This window comes from Canis lupus, chromosome 2, assembly GCF_003254725.2.
Source record: "Canis lupus dingo isolate Sandy chromosome 2, ASM325472v2, whole genome shotgun sequence".
Classification (NCBI taxonomy): Eukaryota; Metazoa; Chordata; class Mammalia; order Carnivora; family Canidae; genus Canis; species Canis lupus.
The window spans coordinates 67924180-67951681 of NC_064244.1; the positions used below are offsets into that span (position 1 = coordinate 67924180).

Below are 27502 nucleotides of genomic sequence, written 5' to 3' on the forward strand. Positions count from 1 at the left end.
TCACTCAGGAGTCGCCAGCTGCAGCTTGCAGGTGGTGGGCACGTGTGGCTGTCTGTTAGGTGATGGGACCCCGGGTCAGAGTGGCTCCAGATGTTCATCCCTTACAGCTGCTCTGTGTCAGCTTCATTCTTTTTTTTTTTTTTTTTAAGAATTTTATTTATTTATTCATAGAGAGAGGCAGAGACACAGACAGAGGCAGAAGCAGGCTCCATGCAGAGAGCCTGACATGGGACTCGATCCCGGGTCTCCAGGATCACGCCCTGGGCTGCAGGCGGCGCTAAACCGCTGCACCAACGGGGCTGCCCTCAGCTTCATTCTTTAAGGCAAGCCTCTCACCCCTTACTGGACTTCCTTCTCCCGGGTCCCATCACTGGCTTTGCCCTCAGAGGGGAGACTTTGCCTTAAATTCTGACCAGAAATTCCCCAGGGAAGGGCTGTGATTGGCTCCAGGCAGAGGTTGGGGTGCTGTGATGGGCACAATTGGCACAAATCGTGAGTTATGCTGGCCCTGACTTGTGCCAGCAGAACCCACCTCATGCCATGGGCCAGGCTTTCCTTTGAGCTACCCTCTAAAGCCTTCTCAATGTCTTTCCTGTATTCCTGTCTCCTTTCTTCCCAGTCCTGGGCTCCACTGGCCACCACTGGGATCTCCAGGCCTGAGCTATGGTGCACTTTCCCCCTCCCTCTTGTGGTTTCTTGCTGTGAGTCTGGTTTGAGGCAGCTTAGTATTCACCTTGTTGATTCTGCTCAAGCAGCAACCACAGCTGCGGCAGAGGCTCCCAAGGTGGGAGACTTGCCACGTCTGTGGTCGGGGGCAGAGCTTTCCTGGGCTGAGGCTCTATGCCTCCCTCCTGCTCAGTCCTCACTCCCCCAGGCACTGACCTGTGGTGTGACCTTGGACCAGCCGCTGGACCCTATCAGCCTTGCGTTTCCTTATCTGTAGGCCTGATAGCCCTCCCATCAAGGCCGATAACTAACTTGTCATTTCTTTCCCAGACTTGAATTTCTCACGTCATCGTCCTCTCTATTCTCTCTGCCTCCTGTCTCCAGTCCTTTGTCCACCTGGCCTGGCCATTGCCCTGCTCAGATGCCTCCTAAGGATCCTAGAATGCAGGGCCCTTCGTGATGTGACCCTTGCCTGCCTCTCATGACCTACCTGTCTCTCACACCTCTGTGCCCAGGGTCACATGTCATTTCTCCTGCTTGGGACTCTCCCCCACCCCCCACCTTCTCACACTGACAAATCCCTTCATCCTTCTAGATCCAGCCCAAGTGTCCCCTCTGTGAAGCCATCCCTGAACTCCCTGACTCGGCAGTCGGCACTTGCTGGGCTCCCTCAGCTCTGGCAAACACTTTCACTGTCACACTGCTCACAGAATTGGTGTCATTTATGTCGATCTGGTTCAGGTTTGTGTGCTCAGTCGAGGGCTCCACACAGAGCAGGCATCAGTGGATCTTTACTGAGTGAACAGATGGAATGCACACACCAACATTGCTTTCCTTATCTGCAGAATGGGGATATCGATAATTCTTACCCAGCCTTCCTCACTGATATTATTCATGGGGAACATTTTGCAGGTGACATCGACCCTGTCCCAGTTATTCATTCCAGTTATTCCTTCCCAGGCCCATGGTGCTATACTAGGTGCCTAGCTGGGGAGCTCCAGGACGCTGTCCGGGGTGCTGAAACGGACCCACTGCCCTCCCAAGAGCTGGGACAGCCTGAGAGGCTTACCCAAGCTCAGCTGCAGCTTCCCGTGCCTTACAGGCCATGGCAGGGTCATGGATGAGTACGCCAGCCCTATCTTGTACGACCAGACCCTGGGAGAACATCTAACAACAACAACAACAACAACAACAACAACAAAAATGAAAACCACATATGTAATTGTAAATTTCAAATTCTCTAGTAGCCATTTATACAAAGAGAATAGGTGAGACTTATTTTAATATATTTGGTCCAATATATCAAAAACATCATTTCAACACATCAGCAGTAATTACCAACGAGATACTTTATGTTGTTTTTTGTACTAGGTATTTGAAATCTAGTGTTTGTTTTACACAGACAGCACATCTCAGTTTGGCCTGGTGTTGTCCTTAGTCCTCAGTAACCATGTGGGGCTAGTGGCTACCATGCTAGATAGAATAAGGGCAGTGACCTTGGACAAGTCAGTTCAGTGTCCTCTGTGGAAAGGAGACACAAATACTACTGCCTCATTGGCTCATGGTAAGGGTTCAAGAAGTTGACACAGAAAATTCCCAGCACAGTGCCAGCATGAAGTAGGTCTTAAGTCACTGTTCCTGGAATCTAGTAATTCAGGAGATACAAGTGGACAAGGAGCGGGTGTCCTGAGGAGACCTTACCCCCCACCACACAGCCTATTTTCTCCTTCCTTCCACCTGCAGCACCAGACCCTGGGAGAAGGGAGGCAGGTTAGGACTGGCACTTGAACAGACACATTAAAACTCAATAGGGTTTAATTCACTTCCATTAGGCACCAATTAAAAGGAAATTAGGTGGCCAAGGAGGCCTGAGGGAGACCCTGGGTGCAGGATGCTGCCAACTTCTGCCTCTCTGAACTGACTTCCCTTAAGGCTTTTTGCCCACTCTGGCAATTCATGGGGTCCCACATATGAAGCTTTTTAGGACCAATTCCTAGCACCTCCTATTATTCCTTCCTGCACTTCTCCAAGGCCACCAACCCCAGGAAGATCCCTACCCTCTCAGGCCCTCAACATACATGCTAAGTGTTGAGGGCAGAGGAGCCACCCATAAGGGCTTTGGCACTGCAGGCTAGTGGGAAGTCCAGAAAGGTATCAAGCAGGAGACTGGCATGATCAGATTTATATATTAATAGGATTGCTCTGGGTAGATGGGAAATGAATGGGGGCGAGTAATTAGTGAAGAATAAGGGTGGATGCAGATACCAGTGAGGAGACCATCCATGAAGGGGACTTTTAGTGGAGGTGGCATGGAATTTATATGTGGTGGGTGGAGTGGTCAGGCCCTAATATGGACAGTATGGGAAGAAACCAAGGATGACTCATGGGCTTCTACCTTAGGCACCTCAACAGACAACTGTGCCATTAGATTTGGGGCACCAGAAGAGAACTAGCTTTGGGGGAGATGATTATGATTTTGGTCTTGAGTATGTTAACCTGGAGGCACCTTGGAGATGGTCAAAGGGGAATGTCACGTAGGAAGTAGGTGGTTAGATGCATAGGACTGGAACACAAAGAGCTGGATTAGGGTCATGGGTGTGGCAGGAGTCCGTATTGGTGTAGGCCATAGAGTGAGTGGGAGATGAAGAAATGACCATATAGAGTTCTTGAAGTGGGGCTGTGAAAAGGGAGAGGAAACTTGGGGCCCACTGTAGACTCTGAAAGTGAATTAGCTGGCAAGGATGATGGAATGTTTCCAGAAATGAAGAGGTCATCCTCACCCCCTCCCCAAGATCCTACATAATGATAGACCAAAAATAACCAGCTCTGCCATTCTGGGAGGCAGGGTCCTGAGACCTGGTAATGGATATCATCATAGAGATTGATTCTGTTCATTTGTTGGGCTGCAGGCCAGCAGCAGTTCCTGAAGAGGGGATGGAAGGTAGAGGTGGGTGCTCAACAAAACCTCAGCTCTAAGACCTCTAAGAGAAGGAAACTTTGGATTCCCTGGGGATTTCTGGGGTACAAGATGAAGATAGGGGCATGTGCCCTGGGCTGTCGGCAGCCCTCACTGCCTGGTCAGGAGGAACAGGGGTGAGCCCTCCCTGCAAGCCTCCCCACTGGGCCTGCTCTAGGCTGGTATGTCCCTATCCCCTGTGGTGCATGGCACAGCCCCAGCCATCAATCTAGGCATCCCTAGAGTCAACCAAGAAAGTCAATATTTAATTTGGGCATCATGTTAATGCTATTGATCGCTGCCTCCCCTTCTCTGCTTCCTCAGGCTCATTTGTCACTTCCCACCCACTGAGGGTTGTGGGGGTGGAGCGCGCTAAGGCCCAGTGGAGGCAGAGCTTACCCTGGGGTTAGCTTGGGAAAACTGGCCTGCATATGAGGGTGCTACCCTGAGCCACCCACCTTCCCATTCTCCCCAAGAAATCTTTGATCTGCTTTGAGTTTCCTGAGCCCTGTCTCTAGGGAGCTCACTGAGATGGGAAAGGGAGTTCAGCTTTCCTCCCAGGTGGGGACTGAGTCTAATTCCTTGCAGGGTCCATAAGCAGAGCAGGTGTGGTTGGAATTGAATGATGGATAGAATTTGTGAAGTATGCCACTGGAGGAGAGAAGCAAAGAATCCTGGGACCCAGAGCCCAAGGGCTATTCCATTCAAGCTTCTGGAGCCCCTCTGGGTGCCTAGCACTGTGCCTATATAATGCTCATGGAGACCTTGAGACAAAGGTCCAGCTCTAGGCTCTGGGAGGAGTTTGGGAGTGCTTTGAACTTAGAGCTCAGCTGGGCAGCAAAAGAGGCCGGGGGAAGGGCAGAGCTGGGTTCAGCTCCATACTTTGCTTTTGTCATCTCTGGGGATCCTTGGCACTCTTGCCTAGTCTGGCCCACCCACCATCAGGAGGGGAATGGAATTGGCTTGGGGGCTAGGCTCATGCTTAAGTTGCAACTTGATCCCCACTTGGTGAATGGCCTCAAGTTAATAACCTTTCTGAGCCCCAGATTCTTCCTCTGAGAAGTCTCTTAGTGCGTTGGTCACTTTGTATGGTTTTCAGAGGGTCAGAGATGGGAAGGGGCAAGCCTTGGTGGCACAGGGGGATGTTACCAGAATTCTTGCACTGAGCACCTGCCACATTTGGTGCAGCCTTGAGAAGCTGCCAACAATGCTGCTATGGGTCACTTGGTATCAGGCCTGGGCCACTGTGGCACCTTTGGTACTCCTTGTTGTCCTGAGCCCAAAGCCAAGACTATATCACTGAGGGGACAGTTGGGCCAGGCCTACCTTCTAGATAGTTGGCCCAAGGGGCAGATAGACCAGCTTGGGGCACCAACAAGGTGGCAGCAACACACACAAACAGAAGCAAAAATAAATTCTGCTTCAATGAACTTATCCAGAATTTTGCAATTGAAAAATCCAAAAAGAAGTTGTTTCCATTTCAGCATGCATGTAAGTATTATGCTTCACAGAATAGTATTATTTCTTTTTTTTTTTGAATAGTATTATTTCTATTATGAATTATGTATGAAGAACACCAGACTCTTTTCAATGTGCAGGGCTCCTAAATATCTTAATCTTGCCCAGATGACTCCCATCCGAGCTGCCCAAGGGACTCCCCAGTGGCCTAGCTCGCCCATTCTGAGCCACTCAGTCAAGCCTTGAGCCAAGAGAGCCTGAATCGGTCATTCATTTATTCAGTAATCATTGATGCCAGCTCGTGCCAAGCCCTGAGCTGGGAACTGACAATGTGAAAATGAGGAAAACATAGTCTCTAAGGAGGATACCAAAGAGGCAGAGAGAAAGGATAGATTTTGTTTCCTCTGCCCAAAACCTTCTAGGCACCTTCCCTTGCTCTCAGAATAAAGTTAAGGCTCCCCACTATGGCTCAAGCGCTAATGTGTCCCCTGCCACGCTCTCCTCACTGATGGAGCTCCAGCAACGCGGTCTCCTTTCTACTCCTCAAACACATTTCATGCCTTCTCCTACCCCAGGGCCTTTGCATGTGTTGTGCCCTCTACTCAAAAGGCTCTTTCCTAGTTATCTGCTTTGCTGGCCCCTCATCTGTTGATTGAAGCCATCTCCTCAGAAAGGTCTTCCGTACATACCCCTTGCCCCTCTGAGTCATTTTGTATCACATTAGCCTAATCCTTCCTTAGTACTGCTTTTCCCCATATGAAATTACAGCACTTGTTTTCTGTTTCTTGTGTCTCCCCCACTAGACTGTGAACCTCTAGGGTGATATTCATTGACATATACCATTGCCTGGCACATGATGGGAACTTAATAGATACTGTTGAATGGATGAATGAATGCATGTGGAGTTTAAGGTTCCCATAGGACATCAGGAGGGGGATACCCGAAGCTAAAGCTCTGGCCCTTCATGCCCTGCCACAGGCTGATCGTGTCCTGTCTAGACCTGGGGGTGGAGGGAGGGTATTGCATGTGCATGCCTGGGAAGGAGAAAGCCCCACAGGACACCAGCCTCAGGGCATGCATATTGCAGGAGGCTCGTTCCTTGCATATTAACTTGCTGCTGGGCTGGCAGCTCTGGCTCCTGCTGAATTTTTCACCGTCAGGGCCAGTGGTTGATTAGGGATGGGGGTTGGGTAGACAGAGCATAGACATCCAGAAGACCACACATGCTTTTGCACAAGAGTGTCACGTGCAGTGATATAGGCAGGGGCTTGTCACAGGTGGCTGTGCATGTGTGCTCCATGTGCAGCTGCATGTCCGGGCATGCTCTGCTCTTAGCTGGCCTGTGGTGTGCACAGGTGAATGGTGTTTTATGTGCTATTTAGACCATAGAGTTCCACTCCCACCCCCATTGTGCAGAAAGGAAAAATGAGGCTGAAAGAGGGGAAAGGTTGCTCCAGGTCACATCATGAGTCTATGAAGGGTCAAGGCTAATGTTCAGTGAACAGTGAGCATTTACGGAAATACCTATGGTGTGCATGGCATTGTGCGGGACACTAGGGACTCACCACAGTAGTGAAACTGGGATCTGGGAACTGGGGCTAGGGGAAGAGGGAGTCACATATGGACATGAGCAGGAGGGGCAGGAGGGGTATTCTCTGCCTTTGTGGAGAGGATATCTGGGAAGGCTTCTTAAAGATGGAAACCAACACTCTTGGCTGAGCTTTGAAGACTAACTGAAAGCTCAGCAGGAAGAGAAAGGGCAGGGGCACTCCAGGGGGAGGGGGCCATGCAAGCAAAGGAGCTAGGGAGGCATGAAACAAACTGGCACATCTGGGAAACTGAATTGTATGGTTTGGCTGGAGAGAGAGGAGAGTACCGGGGGATGGGCTGCTGAGATGAGGCCAAGAGGGAGGCAGGTTCTGATCACAGTGGGCCTTGCAGGCCACGATAGGGGTTTGGATTTTATTCTGAGGGTTTCCAGGGAATCATTGAACCCAGACCTGCGTTTTAGAAAGATTTCTATAGCTACCAAGGAAAAGTATATTTAACATATACATTTTGAGCACTATGTGCCAGGCACCCCACTAGGTCCTGATGATTCAATTCTGAATGAGGCACACACTCCCTGCCCCACAGTACAGATACAACAGACAGGTGTGGCAGGTAGAAATCTTGGCGCACAAACTCAAGAAATACTCCATTTCTGTATTCTTGTTAAGTCAGCTCCAATCTGACTCACGCGAAACCCTGTCCTACGAGTTGGCAGAAAATGCAATCTCAGCCATCACTGGGGTCCCCTGACACCTCCTCCAGAGTCTTGTTCCAGGACTCGCTGTCCCACTTGGGCCTAAGCACCAAGGAGGTGCCACATGCCTCCCATGTACTTTGATCACGCAGAGATGCCCATGTCTTGGCTCGAGGTTCGGCAACTCAACTCTGCCACTTCAGAACTCCAGCCTCCCCAGGTGCCCTGCTACCGGGCCTCCACAGCTCTCGCCACCAGCCAGGGGTGGGGCTGCCGGACACACGTCCCTACCACTCTCAGCAGGAAAACCCCCTTCCGCCCACTCTGCAGCTATCTGCTCTGCCTCTGTTCTCTGCCCTCATTGGCCATCCTCTTCTCCTCATGCCTTGGGAATGCCTAGCTCAGTCACTTCTAGAAGGTTAGCTTTTTCCAAAGTGAGGATGAGCCATCAGACTTCAAACAGCTTTTGTGTTCAGCCCCGCACAGTTCCCTGAGGCTAGGAAAACCAAAGGGCTGGGCTATCAGCATGAAACTGGCAGGGGGCTGGGGGTGGGGGTGGAGGGGGTGTCCACGAAACAGAGCATCTCAATAAATTATCCTGTCACAGGAGTGCCTGAGTGGTGAGATCCAAGCTGTGAGACTCTGAGAGGGCAGGGATGCACCCGGGACAGTGGGAGCTGAGACAAGGGACACCAAACTCATTCCTAGGAGTCAGGAAAGTTCTCCCAGTGAGCAGAGTTTCTGCCGACTGAGCCCTGAGAACAGCAAGGAAAAGTTCCAGAAGAACGGAACAGCAGGTGGGAAGGCTGCTTGGTGAGCGCCAGCAGAGGTGTGTGAAGAACTGACAGTTGGCCTGTGTGAAAGAGGTGGGGTTAAGTGGTGAAAAGCCTCCTAAGTCCCCAGCCAAGCCTTGGCTGTTCATCTTGATCATAAAAAAAACCTTTGAAAGATATTAATCAAGGAAGTGACATGACCAGATTTCTGATTTAAAAACGCTAGTTGGCTAGAAGTAGAAGAATGGATGGGGAAAAGGGTAAAGTTGGAAACGGGCAGCAGTTGGCAGGAGCTGCAAGGATCCAGGCAAAGGATGGTGGCTGCCTTGAACCTGGGGCGGTGGCCTCGATGGACAGAAGAGGACAACATCCATATGGATGGGGCGGTGGGGAGGAAGGACAGGGCTTCGAAAGACTATCTGGGGTCAATCCCTGAGATGAAGGCGATTGGATTGGGGAGGATGGTGGTGGTAGGTGCCAGCAGAACACCCAGGGAGAGGAAGGATTCCGGGTGCAATGGACCCCTCCCCCCCTGCATCCCCTTTGCGATTCCCAAACTTCCCACTAGATGGAGGGCTGGTGCTAAGAGACCGGCTCCCCTCCCATTCTCTGCCCCTCAGGGCCCCCCCAAGGGATGGGCCTTCCCTTGGCCTCTCCAAACCGGCGGTCCCTGAACTCGCCAAGAGAGCTCAAGTATTTGGGGCTATCGGCTGCCCCCACTCCCCAGGACTGTGACCTCCACTTCTAGGGTCCAGTAGTGGGGGTATCAGCCCAGAGACCTCCGCCCAGGTGCCTCGGCGAACCGCTCTGTGCCCGCGAACACAGCAGCGTCTCCGTGTTCCGAGGGGCCTCGGCCACTTGGGCCTCAAACTCCGCAGGCCTCCCCCAGGTCCGCCCTCAGCTGAGAGGCCTCGCTGCCGACAGCGCTGGGGTTCACCCCCACCCCCCGACGCTCTCATTTTCCCAGACCCCACACTGGGGGAGGAGGCACCCAGAGGCAGGCCCAGGTCCAGTCCCAGGCGGTCAGAAGCCTGGCATCTAGGCCTTTCTGGACCTTGGAGACAGGATGCAAGGTGGGCCAGGGCGGGGAGGAGCCACATAGGAGGCGGGGCCTGGTGCGGAGTCTGGAGGCAGTGGGCGTGGCCCGGGGCGTGGCCAGAGCGGGCTGGGGCGTGGCCGGCGGCGGGGTGTGGTCGGGATCCCCGAACTTGGAAGCGTCCTCCCCAGCTCGCCTGGCCCCTCCCGGGAGCCCTGCCCGCGCTGGCCCCCCGTCTGATGGCCAGACAGATCCTCCGTCGGGACGCTCCTGGCCCTACTTAACAGAGGTCATTTCTCCAGAGGCCGCGCCCAGCTCTCTGGAACTGCCAGGCCTTGCAGGGAGGAGGGGGGAGGGGGAACACATTCTCGAGCCTACACCTCACCCCCTCCAACCCCACCCCCCCCACGTGTTTCCATTCTTTTCTAGGTGGACAGCTGGAGAGCCTGCGGCTTGAGCCCAGAGCAGGAGGAGCTGGTCAGGCGCCCCGCCTCAGGCGCCCCCCCCATCCTGCCCTTCTGTGCTCAGGCCTGGAGCCGGCTCTAAAAATAGACCTAGGCGCCTAACGTGCCCGCCCAGGAGGGGGTCTGGGATGCCTGAGTCACCCTGCCCGCGGGGCCTCCCCTCATCTCTAGGAGCCAAGGCTAACTTGATGGCCAGGCATCACTCGGGCTCTGTTGGCTGGACTCTGCACTCTTGGCGGTGCCTTGTTCCCCTCCCAGGCCCCAGGAACCGGCCAGACTATGGCAGGCCAGGCAGGGGCGTAGCGGTAGCAGCCACAGCCGGGACGGATTAGAAGTTCCCGGCCCTGATTTATTTAGTTGTTTTTGTGCGTCTGGCGGGGATGCCCCCCCACTTCCCTGGCGGGACAGTCAGGTCTACACCTGCCCTTCTCTCCCGCCCAGGTCCCATGGGGCTGTTCTAGGCTTCTGGGTGGGGACCTGGGCTCAGAGTAGCAAAAAAAATCCCAACTTGGATTTTACAGATTCTGGAGCTACCACCCCATTCTACAGAAGAGGAAACTGAGTCCCAAAGAGAGGAAGGGATCTATCGCAGAGCAGACTGTACTGTAATAGCCCTGGGTTCAAATCTAACTCCGCCTCTCAGCAAGCCACTTCTTAGTGCCTGTTTCCTTACTGTATGTAAAGTGCTTAAGTTGAGGATGATAGCCATTCACCTGTAAAATGGGAATCATGACAGACACTTAGGATTATCCTGATGATTAAAATAACTTTTTATTTTTTACGTATTTTTTAAAGATTTTATTTATTTATTTGAGAGAGAGAGAGAACGGGAGACCAAGGGGAGGAGCAGAGGGAGAGGGAGAGATAATCTCCAGCAGACTACGTGCTGAGCACAGAGCCCTATGTAGGGTCAATCTCACAACCCTGAGATCATGACCTGAGCCCAAACCAATAGACACTTAACCAACTGAGCCACCCAGGCACTCCAAAAATTACTTTTTAGAAAGCAGAAAGCAGCAAAGGCATTTTGAGAGTTTCTCACACCTGAGTTGGATTCCAGTCCCAAAAGCTTGTGACCATCTCTGGCGCCTATCTCTCCTCCTTTCCCGACGTGTTGAAGAGAATGAATGGGTAAGCTCCCTGCCTTGGAGGCACTCAGCTAAGGTGATGTGGCATGGTCACAGGGACACTGGGATGGGTGTGGAACACTTAGCTCTTAGTGGGTGGGAGGTGGGGGGAGGTGAGGAGAGGCGACATTGCATCCTGGGCTTTGCACAGGTCTGGCTCACCTAACCCTGTTTCCAGTTCTGAGAAGGGAGCATGTTTGGGTCATTACAGGTTTAAGAACTGCAGACTTGAGAGGAATGGAAGAGGCTCAAGAGTCCCCAAAGTTCAGCTTTATCTCGTTGCCAAAGTCAGGGACCTCCGCTCCACCTCAAGCCAAACAGAGCAGCAAGGCCAACCCTGGCCTTGAACCCAAGTCCTCAATCTTAGACTCATTCCCCCTACCTTCCAACCACCTGTTCGCTTTGTCAGGCCTTCTCTGAATGGTCAAGGCTGCCTACACTCCAGTTGGTTTTATTTCTTTATATATTATTATTTAGGCTGCTTCATGGACGGAAAAAAAAACAAAAAACAAAAAACGACTGTGTCTTATATATGTCAGAAATGTCACTGACCTCTCAAAGCAACATGATATCTGCTCTGTAATTAGTGAAGGGGACAGATACGAACGTGGGTGTGAGGTTTGGGGCAAGAGTCCCTGGTGAATTACTAGCTCTCCCCAATAATAATAATAATGTTAATAATGCACATTTTTGAGTGTTTGTATGGGCTTGGCTTAGTTTCACGCATGAGATCATGTAATCCTCCCCTGAATTCCATGCGGTTAGGTGTTATCATGATCACCCCATTTTATAAATACGGAAACTAAGGGCTCAGAGAGGTGAAGGAATTTGCCTAAGAGAACAAAGCCAGGAAGTAGCACAGCCAGGATCAAACCCTCTCTGACCTTTGATTTTATTTTCTGCCTTAATTAAAAAATTGCATTTTCATTCTGAACTTTCTCTTCCCCCTTCCCACTCCCTCAAGTTCCCTTCCTAGCCCAGCCCCGGGAGGCGCTACTGGGAGGAGGTGGGGCTGGGTAACCAAAAAGCTTCTCTCCACCCAGAGATTCCAGGATTCAAAGAATTTATGATTCCAACTGTCTGAGGCTTTGCATGCCAAGGAAGAATCTGGGAGTCCCTGGCTGCTACTCTCCTAACCACACCTCCCCCAGGAGACTCCTTGACCTGCCTTCCAGGGCGGGAAGTTTGTCCTTTTAAGGGGAGCTCAGCCCTTCTTTCATTCATGCAGCAAATATTTGTAAAACGCTTGGTCTCTGTCATAGGCTCTGGGGATTAAATGGTAGCGAAAGCAGCTCTTTGTACGGCTTACAGTCTCTAGATGAATCAATGGCTGATCATTGATTACACCCCTCGGTCTTCCAAGCTTCTGTTGAGATTTACCTCTTCTGGGAGACTGTTCCCTACCCCCTATTGGGAAGGAAAGCCAAGACAGTCTCCAAGTGAAGGGTGTAGAGGGCAGGCGGGCAGGGGAGCCTGCCCTCAGATGGTGTGTTGTAGGTGGTGCGGGTTACTCTCAACTTATACACAGAATATGTGTCTCCTAAGTCTAGGAACCACGCTTAGCTCTTTCAACATATCGTCTCATGGAACCTTCACAGCACCCTTATGAGCTGAGGACAATTCTGTTTTACTGGCAAGGAAACAGAAGATGCCCCAGAAGAGATAAGGCGATTTGCGGAAAGTCACAGAGCTAGTAAGTAAGGGGTAATTATTCTGAAGCTGGAGACCCCACTCTTAGCTACTGTTCTGAGCTACTGTTCTTATTTAATTTTTAGGTGAAGAAACTAAGACCAGAAGGGGGCTAGGGACTGGCTAAGAGTCACACAGCACAGCAAGACTGATCTGGGTTGATCGGTAACCAAAGGGATGCTTGGGTATAAAGTGTCCCACTGGGGCCTCAGGAGGCCAACGCTTGCCCCCAAAGGGATCATGGGGAGTGGGGCAGAGCTTGGAGGAAGACTGGGGCCAGATCAGCCTGGGGGGCCCTGATGCTGTCTGTGCTCTTCCCTCCCCCTGTTCCAGGAGGCCCTGTGCTGTGGGGCAGAGGCCCCTTGGAGTGCCTTGATAAATAAGGGCTACATCCCACTGCCCCTTCTTGTGCTTGTTCTGAGATGTCATCTCTGTGCAGGCTTGGGGAGGTGGCCAGTAGGCAAGAGAAGAGGACGCGTCAGACCTTCACCCTCGGGAGCTTCCAGTCTGTCTAGGGAGGTGGGGAATTACCTGGCTTAGGGATCATTATGCCAACGAGCATCTTTGAGCATTGACTAGGTGCCAGCGCCTTGAGAGAGGCTTTCCCTTTGTCACTATCCTCTTCAATCTTTACAGCAAACCCTAAGTGATAGATGTTGCTGTTATCCCTGTGCTTCTCAGAGGAAGAGGTTAAGTGACATCCCCCCACCCCCCGTTACAGAGCCAGCAACAGCCAGAGCCAGGATTTGAACCCAGGGACAGGTGATCTAACACCAGGTTCTACTGCAGTAGTTCTCAATATGGTCCCTGGGCCAGCATGTACTGGGAACTTACTCAAAAAGCAAGCTCTAGGGGATCCCTGGGTGGCGCAACCATTTAGAGCCTGCCTTTGGCCCAGGGCGTGATCCTGGAGACCCGGGATCGAATCCCACGTCGGGCTCCCGGTGCATGGAGCCTGCTTCTCCCTCTGCCTGTGTCTCTGCCTCTCTCTCTCTCTCTCTCTCTCTGTATGACTATCACAAATAAAAAAAAAAAAAAAAAAAAAAGCAAGCTCTACTGAATCAGAAACCCTGGGGGTGGGGCTGGTGGGACCAGTACTCCAAGCTTGAGGACCTCTGCTCTCCTGCTTTGTAGCACTGCAGGTGACCTGATTCAGATCAGGAGCCCTGGAGTCAGGTAAAGCTGAGTTCAGATCTGTGCTCCACCACTTTGCAGTCTTATGACCTTGAGACTTCAGTCTTGAATCCTTGCCTTTCTAGCCCGTGAAGAGGTAAGAACAGTGCCTTACCTCCTAGAATTTCTGCTGGCTGAGTTAAATGAGAGAGTAGATCCCATTTGACAGATGAAAAAAAAAAAAAAAAAGGGAGATTCAGAGAGGCAAAAGGACTCACCCAGGACCGTGCTGGGTGGAATTTTTCCCAGAGATGGCTCTGCCCTGTGGGTCTGTCCCAAAATGACCAGTTCAAATCCAGCTCCATCCTTGCCAGCCGTGTGACCTTGAGCTGATGACTCACTTCTCTCTGCCTGTATCCCCACACTCAGAATGGGCATCGTGATTGTGCCTGGGCCTCCTATGGATATTGTGAGACTAAAATGAGTTTTTCCATGTTTGGTGCCAGCCAGTGCTTTAGAAGGGCTCAATAAATCTCAGCTGTCGCTATTAAAGGCAGAGCCAGGATCACTGCTAGTGTCTTCTAACGGCCCTCACCCCTGCTCAGAGTATGATGAAGAGTTTACAAATGGTCGGTGAGCGTGGGAATTCCAAGGGGCAGGATTTCCTTGGGGCAGAGTGGTCTCTCCACCTTGCCACTACTGGCAGGTTGACCTGGTAATTCTTTAATTGTGACGGACTGTCTTGTGCATCACTGGATGCTTAGCAGCCTCCCTGGCCTCCACCCCTCCAGATGCCAGTAGGCGCGCCCCCAAGTTGTGACAATCACGAGTGTCTCCAGCATTGTCCAGTGTCCCCTGGGGAGCACAATTGCCTCAGTGGAGAGTTGCTGAGTTAGCATAATCAGACAAGGTGCTTTGAGGTGCTTTAGGACGTGAGGTGGGTTAATGTGGGAGCCTACAGTTTACCTTATGCTACCCTGGGGAGGCAGGGGTTCAGGGTCACACAGTGGGTAAAGGGGGGACTGGAATCCAGGGCTCTTGTGCCCATCACCTCCCAAAAGTTCCCTCAGAACAAGCAGGCTGAGCCCAGGGGACAATCCAGGCAAGGCCCACGATGCCTAGTGCGTTCTCCTTTCTTACCCCAGTGACCACCTGCCTGGCCGACACCACATCTGCAGCAGTGCCCCACAGAGTCTGCGCTCACCTCTCCAGAAGCTCCAGGGTGGTCAAAACAGGCAGGCACCCGGTGACATGAGCTACTGAAATAAGGCCCCCTGGTTGGGCATCTGTAAATGTTGCCAGGGGCAAGGCTGTCTGTGTGGAGCTCGCCATGGCCCTGCAGGGGAGGTGCGCATTAGCAGAGTAGAGCACCAGTCCACCCGCTGGGACCGTAAAGCTGCCTCTGGAGGTGAAAGATGGGTCTCCCCGCCATAGGGATGCGGACAGCCGTGGAGACATGGTGGCAGGGCTGATTTAAGGCAAAGAGATGGAGGGAGGGAGAACGGGCAACAGAGTCGGAGATCAGAGATACAGAGCCAGAAACAGAGACACACACACAGATAGAAACAGGGAGAGACAGAGACAGGGACATAAAGATACAGAACGTGGGAGAAGAAGACAGAGATCAGAGACATAGAGAGCCACAGAGATTTGGAGTTAGAGATGTAGATTCCCAGAGGCACACAGGAGAGTTAGAAGCAGAGGCAGAGGCGAGAGAGAGCTGCAGAGGGGCCAGAGTCACAGGGAAGAAGTCAGGCTAGAGAACCCGAGGGTGACATTGGCTCAGCAAAGAGGACAGAGACAGTGGGAGATGGCCAGAGTCTTAAGGCGATGGGACAGAGATACGCAGAGGAACCAAAGGAGGCGGAGAGTGACCTTGACCCTCTGGTTACCATCTCTCCTTTGGGTCCCAGAAGCCGCACGGATGTGGCTGTTTCTGTACGTGTGTACACTCATGCATGTGCTGGTGTGTGCTGTCTCCTGTTGGTGTGCCTCTGTGTATGAGTGCTTGGACAGGGCTAGCATGCATTTATCCGCTACTTCACCAGGGGATGCCTCTGGGGCAGCCACGCTCAGCTGTAGGGCGGTGAGTACCAGTAGACAAGGGCCTTGGGGTGCCTTTTGCTTCTTAGTAGAGAAAGACAGTATACACGCACACAGACACACACGCACACACAGATACTGCAGCTATGCAGAGATTTAAAACAGATTCATGTGATCAGGAATGGCTTGAGATTCCTCTGGATCTGGTGGTCAGGAGAGGCCACTCTAGGAGGTAACTTTGAGGCAAGATCTGTCAAAGAGCCAGCCCAGCAAAGATCAGGGAAAGATCCTTCCAGGTAGAGGAAGGGGGGTTGGTAAAAAGCTCTGAGGGGAAAATCAACCTGCCAATTCAGGACCGAGAATGGAAGCCAGGGGGGCCCCAGAAGCTGGGGGGCAAGGCTGCTGGACAGGAAGGCGGAGGACAGATCATGCTGGACTTAGTAAGGCCAAGGAAAAGATTTGGGGTTTTATTCTAGGTGAAATGAGAACTAGAAAATTGAAGTAGGAGCAGGAATGCAACAGCTACAGATCTGGAAAGGCCTTGCTGGCAGCTGGGTGGGAGGTAGGGGTTGGGAGTCTCCTGCAACAGTCCAGGCAGAAGAGGGTGTGGCTTGGGTGAGTGTGGGGAGGAGTGGATGGATGCAGGCTGTATTTTGGAGGTAGAGTCAACAGGACTGGGTGGGGGGTGGGGAGGAACCAAGGATGACTCCTAGTTTTTTGGCCTGAGCATCTGAATGAATTATGGTGGCATTTACCAGAATGAGGAAGACAGGAAGAAGTAGATCTGTGGGGAAAAATTAGAGAGTTCTGTTTTGGCCGTGTATAATACAAGTGCACGCATGTGCACCTGTGTGCACCTATGCCAGGGCTCACTTGTGACACGTGCATGTGGGCTTCAGACCACCTCTGCTTGGCCCTGTGGGAGTTCCTGGCCCTGTCCTGGGACCAAGCCCCATCTTGGCTCTTTATTTTCCCCCAGCTTGTGCTGCCCCTGCCAGATGGGGATTCCCCGATAGCCAGCTGGGACAGGGCGGGTGGGCAGCCCTGGGCGCGGTGGACATCTGGGCATACTACCCTGGGCCTGGGAGGCCTCAGTAGCCCCACCCGGCAGCGGCAGCCAGGCTCCAGGGCAGCTGGTGGCGATTAGCAGCGTTCATTACCTCGTGGTGATGCCATCTGGGGTGAGGGCACTGAGCCCAGCCCCACAGGATACCCTGCTTGCTGGTGTGCAGGGCTTTCTGGGGCTGAAGCATAGAAATGTGCGCATGTATGTACATGTGTCCGCGTGTGAGCGGGGTGCTTCCCGTGCGAGCCACCTGTGCACACATGTATATGTAGATCTGCAGGTTTCTCTGCTTGTGTAGATGAGTAATTACACCTGTGGGCACATGTGCATGGGTCTATGTATGTTTGTGCATACATAGCTGGGTGTGTGCATATCCAAGTACATGCAGTGCTGTATGTATGCATTCTGAGAACTACACACCTGTGCTGGAGTATGTCCAGGGATATGTTTCTGTGGGTTCATATGTGCTCACACATGTGTCTCCATGCGTGTTTATGTGGGGGATTATCATGTGTGTGCATGCGTCTGTATATAAATGTAGGTGCCTACATAGGCACATGAAGTCTACACACCTGTTGTGAAGAGCATCTCTGCATGTTCCTGGATATGTGCACATGCACAGTCCGAGGGAGGATGGCGCGTGGGCACCTTTCTAGACCATGTCTACAGTGTGTCTAGGCCAGGTTCTGGTGAGTATGCTTGCGGGGCTATGTGGAGGTATCTGTGTTCCCCCTTGTCCGCTCCCTCTGGCTCTGGCTTCTCTGGGTCCCGCCGTCCCCTCCTGCCTGGGAGAGTCATGTACGAGCGGAGAAAGGGTAGGAGCTGCCCAGGATGGCACAGTCCTTAAGAACTTGTGCTGTGAGTGCAGGCTAGCTGGACGTGGCTCCCTGTTCCACCTGTCGTAGCCACATGATCTTAGGCAAGTTGCATAGTTCCTACGCTCCAGGTTTCCCCATCTGTAAAATGGGGATAAGAATAGAATTCTCCCTCCTGGGGTGGATGTGAGGAGAAAAGGAGTCAGCCCATGTGGAGTCCTTGGCACAGACCCTGGCCTATATGTGTTGCCTATGAGTTCCCAAAAGCCCACCTCTGGAACAGCACCCTGGGGGCAGGGAGAGCCTGTGCCCTCCCACTTCTCAGGCCGGGGTGCCCAGAAAGCCCCACCCCTCCGCTTCCCGCCTGCTGAGCTCAGCATTTCCCAGGCCCCACCGCTGTCCTAGCCACATCTGGGAAGGCTCCCTGGCCCCGCCTGGACGACAGTGGGGCTCTTCTGTGGCCTTGGTTGGGGTTTCCGCTGACTCAGCGCCTCTGGCTCTTAAGGCGGGAAATCCCAAGCCTGCTCCCCCCCTCTCTCGGGTTAGATGGGGCCACAGGGCTGTGGTTCAACCCTATAGCTTCTATGGGAAGTCTCCCCTCATCAGGGCATCCCAGTTGCTCCCTGCTTCCCATATCCATTCCTACCATTCATGGGCCTCTTGAATCCCAATTCTTGGTAGGTAGTTCTTCAGCCTTGGTGCCCACAAATTTGTTTGCTGCCTTGGGTGAGGTAACCTTGAGAGGGTCACTGGGATCATCCCTGCATCTGGATAGAACTAGACACTGTACCTGCTCCTTTCTGCTCAGAAGTCCCATCCCTAGTGCATATGCTTGAACCTCAGCACCCTCCACACTCCTACCTCCTGCCAGCGTTCATGGTAATAATGATAATAACAGTGAATATTTATTGAGCTCCTTTTTTATTTTATTTATTTTATTTTATTTTATTTTATTTTATTTTATTTTTGAGCTCCTTTTTTAATATCATTTTTATTACTTGACAATCCTAGTTTCTTACAGCTCTCCTTTTTTGGGGGGGGGCACGGTTTACAGCTATTTTTGCATGTTTACTTCTTTTAAGTAAACTCAACCCCCGACTCGAGACTCAAACTGGCAGTCCCAAGATCAAGAGTCCCATGCTCCACCGACTGCGCCAGCCAGGCGCCCCATACGAGCTCCTCTTTCGTGCCAGACCCTGTACAAGCCCTTTGACAGCTTTCCACTCGTTTCCTGCTTGCAACAACCCTGTGGGGTATAGAGATCATTATCCCATCATACAGATGAAAAAGGGAGTCCGAGTTAAATAGTAAGTTCCAAGCCACAAAGCTAGAGCGCAGAGGACAGGGACTGGAGCCCTTCTAACCTCGTGGAATCAGGAAGACTAAGGGAGCCTGCAGGGCTCCACTTCTCCGGGCATGAGGTTAGAGCAGAACGGGTTAATGCAGACCCCCCCAACGCCCCATAGCCCAGGAGCACCCCCCTGCCAATTCAGACCGAGAGGAACAGACTAACTGGGAACGTGAGGCTGAGAAACTGGAAAAAGCTGCCCGAGGAGGCCTGGGCAGCAGCCACGTCACCGCTGCCACGGAACTGGGGAGGAGGGTCTCCAACACCCCCTCTGCCCGCCGCTCCCCCCGCCCAGGGCCTTCTGGAGGCCCCGCCAGGAGAGGGGAAGGGGGTGGCCCGGGAGGCCCTTCACTCTCCGGCCGGCCCTTGAAGGGCTGCCCGCCCCCGCCCCCGCCCCCCGCCCCCGAGCCCGCGCAGGCCGCGGAGCCCCCTCGCAGGGCAGCTCCGGGCACGCAGGGGCCCGCCCCGCTCGCTCACCTGGCGGGAGGCGGGCGGGGCGGGGCGGGCGCGGGGCCAGGCCGGGAGCGGGGCGCGCGTCCCGCCGCCGCCTCTGCCACCGCCGGAGCCCCCTCCCGGCCCTGCGTCCCGCCTCCTGCTCGGCGGGCGGGTCCAGCTGTGTTCCATTAGCGGCCCTGGCACGTCCCCAGCCCCCTGGAACCGCCCCTCTTCCCCCACCCGCGGTGGCCGGCGTCCCGGCAGACAGGCGCGCGCGCTCGCGGGGCCGCATTCAGCCCCCCGGAGCTGGCGCCCTGGCACTGGGGCCCCGCGCCGGCCACGAGTGGTCCGCGACCTCCCAGCGGCCTTGAGGATCCCCTGGTCGGCTGACCTGGGCTGCCTGGATTACTCAGTGAGGTGGGGATCCCCGGCCACGGTAAGTGGGGGTGGAGTGGGCTGCCTGCGGCCGGGCTGAAGCGCCTCTTCTGCCTCCAACTTGCTGTGTGACTTGGGCCCAGTGGCATCCCGTCTCTGGACCTCAGTTGCCTTCTCTTTAGGGGAGCTCTAAACTCCATCTCAGTTCTGCTTTCCCTGCCTCCAGATCTGTGCCTTTCTACTGGGATGGGATCACATCCTTGGAAGCTTCTCTCCTATCCCTGCAGCCCCTGCTCTGGCTGAGGCCAGGGGCTAGAGATGAGGAGCGGGAAGGGGACACAAGCACAGCGATGTTCCCGCCTCCACATGCGTTCACATGCCTCCCACAGCTGGCAACTCTTCCACTGACTGGCAGGACGGGGAGGCCAGGATAGGGTTTTGAGTGCACACCACTAGGAAGGGGGATGAATGGGGTGGAGGAACAGTTCTGCCCCAGGAACGAGGGGAACAGGGTCCTACCTCCAAATATATTGAAGTGAGGGGTCCTTCGGGTGCTCACTCCCTATTCAGGACTGAGGGAAGAGAAGTAGAATTCCATAACAGCTGGGGGGAATGAGGTCAGACTTGCACAAGAACTTCCCGACAGGCAGGCCTACTGGAAGGGGAGTCACAGGCTGGCTCTGTGCACGTGTGTACCGGCAAGCTGGAATGTCCAGGTATACGGGTGACATGGGTCTCTGTAAGCATGCCTGTGTGCAGGTAGGTCTGTACACACCCAGTAGCACAAATGTGTCTGCGTGTGTACGTGTGTGTATATCTGCATGTGTCATGCTGACACATGAATGACTGTGTGTGCACGTGCGAGCTGCCCGTCTCAGGGGAGGCCGGATGATGTATGGGTCTGCTGGCGGCTTGCTGAGCCTGCATTGATTTATCTGGGCCCATCCATCACGGTTTAATAAAACTAAAAGACGAGCATCCATCAGCGAGGGAGGTTGGCAACAAGGTCCTGAGCTCGGTAACCTGCTCTCTTACCCACTGTACCCACGGGGGATGCTTCCTTGGCCCCCACAAAACTCCATGATACCTGACAGGAGATTCAGACCCTGACCTTTGTGGGTGCCTGGCAGGACTGGATGAACTGGGTGCAGCTAGCCAGGTACCAGGCTAGCGTAGAGCAATATAGTGCACAGGTTGATAAAATATTGAAATACTTCTAAGCGTCTTGGTAAATAGTCTCTGTCTCAAGCCCCTCACTACCCCAATTCACCTGGCCTTCTAGGACCCTCTAGATCTCTCAGTAATCCAGCATTTATCCCCTGGCGCCATTAGATGCTGCCTCGACCCAGTTTCAGTGCTCTAACCAGCATTCTCCTCTGGCTGGTCGCTGTCTGTGCCATACTGGTGGTTAAATATTTTGAATATTACCCTGGCCGAATCGTAGCCCAAGGCCTGTGGTTGGGCCTCTGAGAGGAACCGATGCTGGCCAGACGTCCTGCCACCCCACCTTGGGCCTAGGCCCCATGGACCGGCTGCTACTTGCCTATGTATCATGCCATGTGAGCTCAGGAATCCACCTTCACGGTCTCTGCGGTTTTCAGGTGCTGTGGCTGTGGCCGACCTCTCTGGACCAGGATGTGGGTATCTTGGCTTCCCGGCTTGTGGCTGCTCAGTCTCTGGGCTGCGTGCAGCCAGGCGGCAGATACAGGTGAGGTGCCGCATGAAGATTGGGGTGCCACTGGTCTGTGACTGGCTCTCTGAGATGCTGGGGTCCAATGTACATGTGTGACCATGTGCCTAGGTCATGTGGGCAGGGATGGAGAATCCATCCAGGGAGCCCATCCCAGGGTGGGCTCAGGGTGGGCTGAGGCATGGTCCATGTGTACGTGTGTGGGGTGAGCTGAGCGTCTGTGTGCTTCTGCGTGTTTGTACATCTGTGAGCCTTTCTGCATCGCAGAGTTGCTCTGTGCATCTGTACTCATTCCTGTGTCTGTGTGTGTGAGAGAATAGCCCTCCTCCCCGGCATGTAAAGCCATCCTGTGCAAACAGTTGAAGGAGGCCCAGGCCTTTCTGATCCTTTTCATGGTAGAGAATCCATCCTCCAACCCACGTGCTCCTCCTCCTCCACGGCTGGCCCTGGATCCTGAGTAAAGGGCCCGCCTCGAGACCCAGACGCTGGATGGAGCAGAGGGTGCAGCTTTCCAGGGCCTGAAGCCAGAGGAAGTTGACCGGGCAACTTGCCCTGCCCTGCTGGGTGCCCTCTGGGCTTCATAGCTTAGCTGCCCAGCCGAGCAGAAATAGAACTCCTAGAACCCAAATCTAGCTGAGTGAGGCAGAAAAACCGAGGTGCAGATGTGAGAGGGGTGTGAACCCAGGGTGCACGTGACTGCTTGCAGGTTGTGTGTGCGTACATATGTGCTTATGCGTGCGTGCACGTGTGCCTTGCTCTCTCTCCCTCACCGGGTCCCCTGGGGGTTGGGGCAGAGAATTTCAACATCTGTAAGGAATCTGGGCCCACTGCCAAGGGGTGAGTCACCCACTGCTGCTGCCGATGCTGAAGACAGTGATAGTCTTTCTGGCCAGACCTGGGGGAGGGAGACTTCAGTGGGGTCACTGGGCCGAGGGATCCAAGGTTCCTTCTTCCAGTCAGGCAGCCAGGGAGTCCAATGCTCAGCTTCGAGGAGCAATATCATTGTCCTGTCCCAGCTCTCCCGTCTGCAGTGATGGGGAGGCTTTTTTGAGTCTGGCCTTTATCTCCTATTGTAGAACCCTTCCTAACCTTTTGCTCAGTCAACCCTAAGAGGAGACAGGCCCATGGCTACCTACCTGTCCCTTCAGGGTTTTGGAGACCATAATTAAGCTATTCTTCTCTAGGAGCCTTTACCCACTTAATATACCATGTCGGAAGCCCCAAGATCCTGGTGGTTCCCTTGAGTTTGTGGTCCCTTTGGGCCCTCAGTCTCTTTTTACTGTTTCATAAGGTAGTTATCCAGGTGAAAAATCATTCTGTTGGCTTAGACTTGTGTCTGGTCTGTTGTTCTGCTGTAGATGTAGGAAGTAAACCCCACCCACTGCTGAGAACACATGTACCAGCTCCACACGGCATCCCTTGGGGCACAGGCATCCACAACTCACACATGTGCAGACACATGTGCTTGTACATAACACAAGCATGCATAATGTGACTTTCTTTACCCCTGAAGTGATCCTCTGCTCCCCACTTGGGTGTATATGAAGGAGGGAGCACATGTAGACATTTGGCTCTTTACCACATCTGAGTTCTAGGACTGCCCAGGGTTTCTTTTGCTCTTTCTTTTGCTGACCTGCCCCCTGACTTGGCATTTTGGTGGATATGAGTTTCAGGAGTTCTGGCCTTGCTCTGCTGTGAACTCATTTAGTGGCCTTGGGCCCAGCCTCAATCTCTGGGCCTCAGTCTTCCCATCTGTATACTGGAGTCCTCCTGGCTCCCAGGGTAGCTAGAGTCAGAAGGCAAGAGTAAAAGCAGCCCCCAGGGCAGGCCTGGTTAAAGATCCAGAATGGGGAACAAAAATTTGCTTCTCTCCAGGTTCCCCAATGGATTCTTTAGCCAGGGTCCACTGAATGGCCCATTGCCAATCCTTTCCAGGTGAGCAGTGCCCACTTTCACAAGAGGAAGGACTCAAGTTGGAACATAGAAGCCATTTATCGACCAACGTAACTGGTGAGTGCCCATCTCATTCTGCTGTTCCCCACCCCCCCCACCATCTTGCTGGAGCGGCTGTTACCCCCTCCTCACCTGCCCAGCTGAGCTCTTCACCTGGTGTCTCCCCCAAAGGCTTTAATCTCATCCGCCGACTCAACCTCATGAAAACATCTGCCATCAAGAAGATCCGCAACCCCAAGGGGCCCCTCATCCTGCGACTGGGGGCAGCCCCGCTCACCCAGCCCATGCGGTAAAGGCCCCAGTGTGACCACTGGGCATTAATACTCCCCAGCAACTCTGGGTGTGGGGCTCTGTGGGTCATCTTCTCCCACTCGTTGCCAGGAGTCAACCTGGTTTCCACTTCTGGGGCTTGTAGGGTAGGCACAGAAGAAATGTGTGGCTGACCCACCCTCTGTCCCTCCCCTACCTCTGGCTAGCCCCTGGGGGACAGGTCTGTATCCTCTGGGCACCATGAAGACCCAGGGATGGGGATGGGAACCTGGCAAGAGTCTGTATGTGTGTATGAGTGTGTGTGTGTGTGTGTGTGTGCGCACCCACATGTGTCCACATGTAAAGTTCATACTCCCACAAGTCCCCGGGGAGTCTGGCTCCTGCTTTCCTCTCTAGCCTCAACTTCTAAAATGTTCTTCTTTCTTTCTTGCTGCTCTAGTCATGCTGAATGCTTTTTATCTTTTTCCAGCATCTTCTTCTACCCCAGTCCTGGTTATCCTGGATTCCAGGGCATCCTGGATTTCTTAGAAGAACTTAACCACAATTGTCATGATTTAGTGACATAGTCATCCCAGGGATTCTTTGTTTAGGGTCCTATTTCTGCTCCCCCCCCGCAAGACTTGAAGGCTCCATGAGGGCAGGAACTTTCTCTGTGCTTTCACCACTGTTATCACCAGTAGCCAGTTCCACCTACATAGTAGACACTTGATAAATGTCAGTAGACTAAACAAACATGCATATGCATGTGTCGGTTTGGAGGTGTGGGCCTGTGCGTGTCTCATGTAGGTTCAGCAGTCCTGAGGGCCCAGGGAAGGCAGCAGGTGGCCTCTCACCTGAGCCTCAGGGTACCCCTCCCGGCTCTACCCCCAGGCGAGTCTTCCCTCGGGGCCTCCCCAGTGAGTTTGCCCTGGTGCTGACGCTATTGCTGAAGAAACACACCCACCAGCACACGTGGTATTTATTTCAAGTGACCGATGGAGATGGGTACCCACAGGTGAGCCAGACTACCCCCCCTGGCTCTTGGGGCATCGAGCAGTCCCAGTCCAGTCCAACCTCTGTCCCAGCTTGTGAATTCAGGGGCTCTGTGTCCCATCCCCAGTGCCCACCCTCAAGGTTACCCTTACCCCAGCGGCTCCTGCCCTACCAGCTTTCTCCTCTTTCTGGGCTTCAGTGCCCCCTCCTAGGAAATGACCTTGAGAGCCCTGAGCTTTGCTCTACTGAGCCCATGGGGCTCTGATCCTCTGTCCTGGTCCTTTCTCAATTGCACACAGATTTCCCTGGAAGTCAACAGCCAAGAGCGGAGCCTGGAGCTCCGGGCCCGGGGCCAAGACGGCGACTTTGTGTCCTGCATCTTCCCAGTGCCCCAGCTCTTTGACCTGCGCTGGCACAAGCTGGTGCTGAGCGTGGCTGAACGTGTGGCCTCTGTGCACGTGGACTGCACCTCAGCCTCCTCCCGGCCTCTGGGGCCCCGGCGACCCATGCGGCCAGGGGGCCACGTCTTTCTGGGCCTGGATGCGGAGCAGGGGAAACCCGTCTCGGTGAGTGCCAGGTCGGGCATTGGCCTCTGTTCCCACCTCTGGGAGCCTGGGTGAGCTCCCGGGAATCTCTGTCTGACCAGGTCCTTCCCTTGCTCAGAATCCTGTTGTGGTTGCCCACTGCCCTCCGGGTGCAGCCTAAATATATTAACTTGGCATTCAAGGCCCTTCACGACCTGATCCCTAACATGTCTATGGTATCTTTTCCTTCATTTACACGTTAGCTTCTTCTGGTCAGTTCCTTCCTAGTCATACATCTTGCCTGCTCCTTTCACACCCATGTGCCTTTGCCTATGCTGTCACCTCCACCCGGGATGCATACCCACCTGCAGGGTATTTGCTCAGCCTTCAAGGCCCTGCTGAAATGGAACCTCCCCGCCCCTGTTCCTCTGGACCAAAGTGACCTTGTCTCCCTCCTCCCTGTCTTTCTTGTGTGTGCAGTTCTGTTTTGCTTTTGGTGACAGTTCTGTTCCTGAAGGTCTCCCCGGTGAAACCAGAAACGCTGAGGGCGCATTCTGGGGTGGGGCCTTCTCTGGGCCTCATGGGCAGCCAAGGGCACTGAGCTATTTGACAAAATGAAGCGGGAAACTGACTTGCATGTCTCCTGCAGTTTGACCTTCAGCAGGCACACATCTACTGTGACCCAGAGCTTGTGCTGGAGGAAGGATGCTGTGAGATTTTGCCAGGAGGGGTGAGTGACCCAGCTTCGGCCCCGCTGGGAAGGTCGGGGCACTTTCCATGGGCCTGGTGAGCTGGAGATGGGGACCTGGATAGGGATGCAATGAGATCGCAGGATGGTGGGTGAGGGGTGGGGAGGGCGTGACTTCTGAACTGACCCCAACCCTTCTGTCACTCTGGACAGTGTCCCCCAGAAACGTCCAAGGCCCGCCGGGACACCCAGAGCAATGAGCTCATCGAGATCAATCCACAAACTGAAGGCAAGGTCTACACCCGCTGCTTTTGCTTGGAGGAGCCTCAAAACAGCAAGGTGGGTGGGCAGGGCAGGTAGACATGAGCATAGGTGAGTAGAAGTGGCACCGAGGTGGACCACCAGGGTCAGTTGTGCCTGGGGTAGGGAGGGCACCGGAAGCCCCACCCCTATAGGATTCCAGGAGGCAGAGAGCCCACCGGGTAAACCTGTGCCTACCTGCCTGTTGGCACTGAGGGAGGTGCCCATCTAGCTCTGGCACTACCCAGCCCCTCACTGACGTCACCCCAGACCCTTCTGGCGAGGTCAAGACCAGGCTTGCACCCAAAGGCAGTTGCTCCGGGACAGAGCTATGTGAGATCAGAGGCCAGGACACACTACTTCCCTCAGGGATTGCTTGCCCTCCTGAGCCCAGCCCCAGCCAATGCCAGGCTGATTCGACGCCCAGCACCATGGCCAGCTGCCCTACCTACTCTCAGGTTCTTTAGGGTGGCAGGGAAACCCAGTTCCTCCCTTTGCCCCACCCCCAGGCTGGGCAGTCTCCCTGTCCGCTGGGCATCATGCCCAGCCTTTGGCTGCAGGAACACAGGATCCCATTGATTCATGGTCTTGTTTTCTCCGACATCACATGGGTGAAGGGGAGAAGGAGGGGGACCTGTGGGAGTGCCAGGGGCCTGGGCAGGCTCTTGATGCCTTGGGAGGTGCCAGCTGAGGGGGTACCTGGGTCCCTGCCCCTACCTGGGTGCCTTTATCTGGCGTGGGCTCCTGTGCTGCTCCCTCTTGAAAAATTCCTTTTCACTCTGTCTACCCAGGTGGATGCCCAGCTGACAGGAAGTATCAGCCAGAAAGAAGAAAGAGGAACAAAGGTAGAGCTAGGAGGGGGGAGGTGGGGAGAGGAGTTCACGGTGACCTGGTCTGCTCTCTGTACCCTCTGTAAACCCCTTGAATAAGCCACTGTACGCCCACACTCTTCCCACCTGCCCCCACTCCTGGACAGAGCTTAGGCTGTATAGGCGCCAGCTCGGAGAAGGAAGGATGAATGGGGGCGAGACAGACAGTACCTGGCACAATGTAGGGCACCCGCTCCTGATGGTTCTTGGGTAGGAGTATTGGAAGCAGCGTTTCATACCCTCTGCTTCCTGCCCATTACCATGCCCTCCCTCTTCCCAGGCCCATCAGGAGCCAGCAGCCAATGAGGTAAGCCTCCCATCTAGACTGGCAAAAAGAGCTTGGTTGAGGAGGTGCCAGCATGAACCCTTTTGACAGACTTTGGGGCGCTTGAGCCTGGGCATGGGGGTTTGGGATGACTACTCAGCTCCTAGCATTCCTTCGGGGCTCAGTGCTGGGCCCTGTCTGCCTGCTGCCTCTCCTTGGGTGGGTAGAGGAGGAGGGGCTCCTCCTGGACATTCCTGCCGAGTTGGCAGCAAATGGCCACGGGCATCATGGGAAGAGTCCAAGCCTTGGCTGTGGGACCCCAGATTCTAGGCCTCACTCTGCCCCCACATGCTGCGTGACCC

The 27502-nt window shown here is 54.0% G+C and overlaps 1 protein-coding gene across 6 annotated transcripts in view; it reads left to right on the forward strand.

Annotated features, from left to right (window-relative positions):
- The first annotated feature begins 19470 nt into the window (after positions 1–19470).
- COL16A1 (collagen type XVI alpha 1 chain) overlaps positions 19471–27502 on the forward strand; it is a 49092-nt gene continuing 41060 nt past the window's right edge. For 4 of the 6 annotated variants that reach the window (XM_025448051.3, XM_025448055.3, XM_025448056.3 and 1 more), the window contains exons 1-10: positions 19471–19670; positions 21211–21317; positions 23235–23309; positions 23424–23541; positions 24393–24516; positions 24794–25060; positions 25668–25748; positions 25920–26045; positions 26798–26851; positions 27156–27182. In XM_025448051.3, the coding sequence (XP_025303836.3) occupies positions 21245–21317; positions 23235–23309; positions 23424–23541; positions 24393–24516; positions 24794–25060; positions 25668–25748; positions 25920–26045; positions 26798–26851; positions 27156–27182 (945 nt within the window). In that variant the 5' untranslated portion in view covers positions 19471–19670; positions 21211–21244. The remainder of the gene's footprint in view (positions 19671–21210; positions 21318–23234; positions 23310–23423; positions 23542–24392; positions 24517–24793; positions 25061–25667; positions 25749–25919; positions 26046–26797; positions 26852–27155; positions 27183–27502) is intronic. The other 2 variants (XM_025448052.3, XM_025448053.3) reach the window with 2 other exon arrangements.